This window comes from Triticum aestivum, chromosome 2A, assembly GCF_018294505.1.
Source record: "Triticum aestivum cultivar Chinese Spring chromosome 2A, IWGSC CS RefSeq v2.1, whole genome shotgun sequence".
In the NCBI taxonomy this organism is placed as follows: domain Eukaryota; kingdom Viridiplantae; phylum Streptophyta; class Magnoliopsida; order Poales; family Poaceae; genus Triticum; species Triticum aestivum.
Window position 1 is genome coordinate 105515474 of NC_057797.1, and position 7819 is coordinate 105523292.

Here is a 7819-nt window from a genome sequence, read left to right on the forward strand (position 1 = left end):
AATTAAGAACGTCACATTTTACTAATTAATAAAATGAAATTTTAATAATTAAGAGGTTGACATTTTTATGATTAATGATATGGCCTTTTATTATTAATGATATAATATTTTTATTATTAAGACGATGTCAGCTTTATTATTAATAGGATGAAAATTTAATTATTGAGAGGATGTCATTTTTATTATTGTTTGGATGGCATTTTTATCATCAAGAGGATGGTAGTTTTATTATTAAGATGATGGCAGTTTCAATTTTTTTTATTGAACAGGAAAATAAAATTTAGTGAGATGGCATTTTTTGTGAATTCTTGCAAGGTGGACCAAATAAAGAAAAAAATTACATAGGGGCATTTTTATTTTTGGTCCATGGTAAAAATAAAGAAAAAATGTTCTCCAAAAACATGTCATTTTTTGCACAGTGAAACATCTCCACGACAAATTTCATAAAAGGAATTGTAGATCACACGGCACACTTTTTATCATACCATTGTATTTATGAATGATAGAAATGGCGGTTTTGTAAGGTAGCATGGCATTTTTAATATTTTCATAATCATGGATTTTTTTTATAAATTTATGTTTTCTCTGTATTTTTCATAAGGAAACGTGTATTAAAAAAATTGTTAACTGGCCCTCTGGGCCAGTCAGGGTTCGCCCTACCCCCCCCCCCCCCCCCCCCCCCCCCGGCAAACGAAATCATTCGATGGGAGCTGCTTCCGGACGATTGCTCCCCGGACATTGGGGTCCTTAAGGAAACACCCTCTGCAAATCCGAAAAGAAAAACACCCTCTAAGATATGAGTATGAAAGAGCTTGTTGCTAGCATTTTTTTACTACCAATAGTTGAAAGATGCAGTAGGAAAACACAATACTACCCGCTTTTTGGTTTATTAGGCATGCTTGTATCCCTAGAATAACAATTTGTGAACATAGTATGATCTATATATAACTAGAAAGATAGTGATTGAAATGTCAAATGATCTATTTTTCTAGTGGTATAAAAAGCGAGAAAATTGAAAAGACTACAAACAAGGTTTGTTACATGCTCGCCAAGGAGCCAAATAGACGACAACAAGCAAAGTCAGAATAAACCGAGCAATATAGATTGTAGGCGTCTGTGCAGGGTGCCTGGTCTTGTGCTGAGCAAGCTTAAAGCGCCGCATCACTTCCTCCGGCATGGCTTTGTCCTTCGCTCTCCCTAGCGACTCCCAATTTGGAAAAAGAGCATTGCTTTCAAAACATAAGCTGCAGGATAAGAAAGAATAGAACCCTCAATCGTAACGTATATTCCGCAATGCATTGCATTGGCAACAAAGAGACGCCAAAACAACCCTGCGAGTGCTACCCTTCAACCCATGAACAATTGTCAACCAGTCTCAGGTGGATATAGTACCCTAGTCTGTGCCTACCATATTGCGAATGCAGCTCCAAATAACTTTCGCCGGGCTGCAAGAAAAAAAATACGCTCCGCGTCTTTTGGATTGCCACTAAGGAAACAAAAACCATGGCTTGGAACATGTCTCTGCTGAATATTATTGCTGCAAATAAACAAAAACCATAATAATAGTTATCCATCGGTCGACATTGATAGCCGTCTGATGAAGATCATCACACCCCTTTTATAGTTGCACGACCTTGATGTTGAAAATCAGGCCACCCTTGAGGTGACCCCAAAATAGCTATTTCTCTTGTTTAGTGTATTTCCGGGTCGGCTAAGAAGAAGAAGAAGAGAAAACAAATACAAAATCAACCTACCTAGGCAGCTAGATGCAATGAAAGCTGCACCTTCTAACAAAAATTCAAAAGCACAGTGATGTTTTTCGTTCTCCAAACTTCATTTCATGGAACCGTGACGCTGTGATTAAGCCGGTCCATCGTCCATGTGCTAATTACACTCCAGGACAAGAGCTTGCACAGTATAAAGTACGTACGTCCTCTCCCCTTACAGCTCAATCATCATCATGGCCAAATTGACGCACGCACGAACGAACGATCCAGCCACGTACGGGACCAACACCGCACCATCACCAATCACCAAAAGGTAAAGCGACCGATCGATCGAGGACGAATTCAATGGCCCGGCGGACCCCTTGATAAAGCCAGACGTCCGCGGAAGCTGCCTGTGATTGATTAATCATCACCACACCACACCACACCACACTCTTTATTTAATTAACCACGCAAAAATCAAACACCTTTATATAAGCAGGAGCAAAGTAATATATGTATCCCTCCATCGTCGATCCTTCTGTGTTCGTCATATGCACTTTTACACGCAAAGTTATACAGATCAATCAATCAATCAATCACCAAATCAAGATGAAAGAAAGAGAGAAAGAAAGAAACAAGAGAGAACGTAAGGGAGAAATAATTTACAAGCCAAAACCTCACCAAACATTTCTTAGTATAGCTACTAGGAGTATTATAAACTCGCGTATACGTTACAATCTGGATCTTTGCATGTCGTGGCGGCAGCGGCGGTTGATTGCCGACCGCCGGCCGTTGGTGTCGGGCTGTCGGTTGGGTACTTGGGTTCAATTCAAGCACCAGTTGATGCCGAGCCCGTGCGCGTCGAACTGCGCCGTGGCGGCGTCGGCGGCGGCCTTGCTGTCGCCGTAGATGCACTGGCCCTGCTGGTGGTACTGCGGGTAGCCGCCGTCGAACACGTAGTCGGACCACTTGAGCTCGTCCAGCGCCGCGCCGTAGTGGTCGGCGGCGGCGCCGGCGGCGTTGCCGTCCTCGGTGCAGCTGCTGATCGACCCCAGCTCCAGCCACGGCAGATGGTGGTTGCTGCTGCTCTGCGTGGTCGACGACTCGAACCCGCTGCCGCTGTTGCTCGGGTTGTTCTTGTTGTTGTTGTTGCAGCACAGCTCGTCCGTAGCGTTGCCGTTGGCCACGCCGCCGGGGCTCACGCCGGCCATGGAGTTAAGCGTGCTGGAGCTCGACACCGACGGGATGACTGCGCCGTGCAGGGCGTCCGCATCCAGGTACCCGGCGAAGTCCGCCGTCTGGTTGTTGTTGTTGTACCCCGACAGCGAGGACAGTGACCCATCGTCGCTGCACCCGCCCACCACGCCGCCGGCGCCGTCCATGCTGCCCCGGCTGTACACGTAGCTCTCCGCCGACACCAGCGGCGGCATGTGCGGTCCTCCCACGGGGGACGACAGTATCAGCTCGGCCTCGCTGAACACGGCGGAGCGGCTGACAGGCGTGGCGGCAGCGGCAGCGCCGGCTGGGGCGAGCGGCTTGTGGGTGGCCGGGTCGATGCCGCGCTGGCGGAGCTTTTTCTTGATGAAGGAGTTCCAGAAGTTCTTGACCTCGTTGTCGGTGCGACCGGGCAGCTGCGCGGCGATCTGAGACCACTTGTTGCCGAGGATGGAGTGGAGGTGGATGATGAGGTCCTCCTCCTCCTGCGAGAAGGCGCCCCTCTTGAGGTCCGGCCTCAGGTAGTTTATCCACCTCAGCCTGCAGCTCTTCCCGCACCTCTCAAGGCCTAATAATGCAGCAGCAAATTAATTAAAACCCGATTAATCCCATCAAATTAGCACTTCAAAACTGCTAACTAGTTCTCCACACAACAAACATTGCCAATCAATTGCATCACATAAAAGGAAGCCATCTCTAATTTAGATAGAAAATGTTATAGTGGCACTAGCTAGCATAACTGGCCAGAAAGCTACTGCTGCATTGGCGGATCAAGGAGGGGGCAAGAGCTAGTGCAGTAGTAGTGAACTAGGGATGTGGCTATAGGCTGGTACGGTACCTGCAATCTTGGGGACGGAGCTCCAGCAGCCGTTGCCGTACTTGGCAATGTGGTTCATGAGCTTCTCGTCCTCCTCCGGCGACCAGAGGCCGCGCTTGAGCCTCTTCTTCGTCCCGCCGGGCCGCTTCGACATGCCGCCGACTGACTGAGACGACGCAAACCGAAGCTCAGTTTCTTTGCCGCCCGTGCAGCTTTGCTAGCCGGCCGTGGCGAGCAGAAGGCGGCGGCCGACGATGGCGGCAATGGCAGAGGAGGGAACGACCGACGGAGCGATGGAGGGAAGACAAAGCGAGGGCAGAGTATAAAAGGGGCCTCGGGGCGGAAGGCGGGGGGTCGCTCTCAGGTAGGTGCCAACGTAGCGCTTGCCTCGCTCCTGCTAGCTACAGCCCAGAGTGTAGAGAGTACACACACACGGAGCTAGCTAGCCAGTGTCAGTACTGCTGCCGGCGTACTCTCTCATCTTTTCAGCTCCAGTGAACCCGCCTTTGCCCATCCGTCGGGGCAGATAGGTTGGTCGTGAAATCTTTTGCCCGTGTCGTGTGCGTCGTGTGCGTGTGGGCTGATTAGACAAAGAGATTAGGTCTCGTAACTGTCCACCCAGCTGCGGTAGGGCTGGTTGACTCTTTTGTGTCCCCCCTGCTTTTCCGCGCCTTTCCCCCGCTTAATCATTTTTCACCTTGACACCTTTGCATCCTCCACTACCACACCACCCACACAGATGCTGCATGCATTGCATTGCATGCACCCCGTGGGGCTTTGGATGACGCTCACTTTGCGTTAGGATCACTTCTTGAGGCTGCAAGTTGTCTGGAACGCAAGCAATTGAGCAGCACGGCAACAGACATGTCATGTCGATCGATCCTCTCTCGTGTAATGCATCTATTCTCCACCACGCATATGAACCAACAGTTACGTACGTAGCCCCTTCAATTCCTGTCAATATAGGGTACGTGTCACTTTTGAGTAATGTCTCTATCAAGTAAACATTTTTAAGTTTGGTTATTCAGGCATGTAGAAAAAGGAATCACAAACATTTATTGACAGTGTCAAACTGATAATACTGAATGATACATTTCTGTCGGTCATTCAACAGTTACGTACATAACCCCTTCAACTCCTCTCAATATACATGTTACTCTAGAATATGTCTCAATCAATAAAGCATTTTTAAGTTTGTCTTTAGATGTAAAAAGTATCAATAACATCTATTGGTGTTCAAAAATTGGTAGGTACTGCTAAATCCATTATGAAATATAATATACATATCTATGTTTTCTTTTGCGAGAAATATATATGTTTTTTAATTACATGTTTCGGAGAATCAGTGATCAAAATGATATGTTGGAAATGGTGCCAATATTTTACGAAAATCTTACATGCTTAGTTCAGTCTAAGGGCAGTTATTCCCACAAACTGCTTGGAGGTGGCATTCCACATTTCACAGTACGTAATCTTTTTGTATGTAAGAATAGGATTTCTTGTGGGGTAGCGCGTTTTGGTGACCGAGCTCCATGGAGGCCAATTTTTTTTGAAAAAAAAATCAAAAATCAAACTTTCCGGTTTGAAAAAAATCTGAAAAAAATATGCATGTACATAAGCATGAAATGTGTGTGCGTGCAAAAACTTAACGAGGAAATACCTTGAATTGCGACATGTAAAAAAAACAAATTCATGATCTTTGGGGATGAACAGTATCATGTGCTAAAAAACCACGTTTTTTTCCATAGCCCTCATTCAACGTATTTCATCTTGAAAATTTACACACATGTACATTTTGCCTCCATGTATATCTATATATATTTATTTTCAATTTTTTTAAAACATAATAATATGAATTTTGATTTGAAAAAAAACATCCATGGAGCTCGGCCTCCAAAAGCAATTTTCGTTTCCTGTGCCAATACATACTGAAACCGACATGTATTTCAACACGCAGGTAGTACTGCTTACTACTAGCCAAATGCCACAGTAGAGGAACCTTATCGTGTCACTGATGCGTACGGAGCTACCTGTAGCAAGTGATCCCATCCCTACCAGTAGAGTGGACGTTGGGTTACAAGAAAGAGGGAGCTGGAAGGAAAGGCCAAATGGCCCATGTGACACGAGAGAATTAATCCGGGGATCGACACTACAGCAAAGCATGCGTGGACAACAGGGCACTGCAATCATAGCCACATAACCATTAGCTAAAACACGTTCGCTTTTCCTAGCTAGCTAGCTATATGACGAAGCAATCAAACTAGTCTATAATGTGTGTGTGTGTGTGTGTGTGTGTGTGTGTGTGCGATCCCTGCTTTGGCCACAGCGATCCAGGGTTTGTATATGGAACAGATCAACGGGTAGATCATTTTCCCTGGCAGAGAGCCAGTCGGCAGCGAATAGTGACCGCGTGACAAAGAGCGTTTATAGCACACGTGCCCCCACGCACCGACAGGGTTCACTGTGGTGCTCGCGCCCGAGTGCATGAAATGTTGGGTTCACGCTACGTACAAACGGGCCGGCGCCATCTGCGTCAGCCGCCGTCGACTTGTCGCGCTCGCCCGTCTGCGATTTCTTCTTCTGCTGCTTCTTGAAATGAGACGTGAAGATGCTGCTGGAGCAGAATGGACGACGGAGAAGAGCCGATCGACACCTGAGCTCGCCTAATTAAGACCCTAAGCTCTATTTGGCAGGGTTGAAGGGAGAGGAAGGAGGTGATGCATTTCACGGCATCTCTCGGGAGGTTTGGGATGATATTTTCCGTGGTCCATGGATCCGGAGGGAAGATTGGTAGGGAACCAGCGGATTTGTTGTGGAAGGCCTCATGATGGAACGTTCGAAACTGGGTGGAGGTGGTGCCGAACAACGGGCCGGCGAACGAAGTAAATCTACAGGGTCGTCTCTGGCACGGAGGAGGTGGAGCAGTGACGTTGACATGACTGTGAGTTGTATGAGTTGGAGCATCTCCGGCCGTTGACCCCCCAGGCGGCGATTTTACACTCTCTCTGGGGGCGTGTCGGCGCTAAAATCGACGCGGGGGCAAGTGGGTTTCAGCCGCTCGCCCCAGGGTCGTCCCCAGACGCGTTTTATTTATTTTAAATAATTTGAATTCAGCAAAGTTCAGCTAAAATCCAGCAAAGTTTGACTAAAATTCGGCAAACTTGATATTTATATTAAACATGTTCGGCGTTTTACATAAATTATTAAAAAAATAATCTAAGGGGAGAAGAAACCGATCAGCGTGGCGGAGTTGCCGACGTCCCCGCCGTCCTCGTCGTCGTCATCGGCCTTCTCCTTCTTGATGGCGCGGCCTCCCGTGTTGGACCCTTGCCCAACGGCTCCATGGCGGACATGCGGGCATCGTCGCCGCTGTCGTCGAGGACGACGATGCCTCCCTCATCCCGGCCACGGCGACGAGCTTCGAACCGCGCGAGGGCGGCGCACTGGCACTCCTTCTCTGCATGCAGCCAGTCATCGCGCGCCCATTTGAGGGCCGCCTCGTCGTCGAGCGCCTCCTCCTTGACGCCGCCGGCGATCCCGGGCTCCGTCTTCACGAAGGGGAGCCCTGGCTCTGTCTTCACGACGGGGAGCCCTGGCTTTGTCTTCGGCTTGACGAGCCGGGGAGGGGCCGAGGAAGAGGAGCGGCCGCCGCCTTTGTTGATGTTGATGCCGGTCGGGCGGGTGCGCCGGCCGAGCAGGGTCTCCGCTGCGGGCTCAAGGGTATGGAAGGAGGAACGGGACGAGGACGACGAGCCGGAGATGAACCTCCTTGGCATCCATTGCCCGGCGCCGCGGCGGGGCACCGGAGCAGCGGCCGGTCCTCGAGGGTATGTGAGCGGTGGGTTGTTGCCGCCCTCGAGGTGCGCGAGAACCTCACGGAGCGTCCGGCCGGGGATGGACCACCACAGTCGTCACCCCTCGCTGCTCCACCGGCCGCCCGCCACCACCGGTGCCCCGTTGGTGGAGGCGAGGCGCTGCTCCTGACGGCGCTGAAAGTATGCCGCCCACGCCTTGTGGTTGTTGGCGGTGTACTGCGGGGAGGCGCGCTGCTCCTTGGTTAGCGACGACCGAACGCGGT

The 7819-nt window shown here is 49.3% G+C and overlaps 1 protein-coding gene across 1 annotated transcript; it reads right to left on the reverse strand.

The window, feature by feature from the left end:
* Positions 1 to 2166: 2166 nt before the first annotated feature.
* Positions 2167 to 3901, reverse strand: LOC123187829 (myb-related protein Zm38; the record flags this gene model as incomplete). Its single annotated transcript, XM_044599788.1, is given in 2 exon segments — positions 2167 to 3492; positions 3763 to 3901. Coding segments are annotated over 2 exon segments (1092 nt in total). The 3' UTR covers positions 2167 to 2533.
* Between the last annotated feature and the right edge of the window lie 3918 nt (positions 3902 to 7819).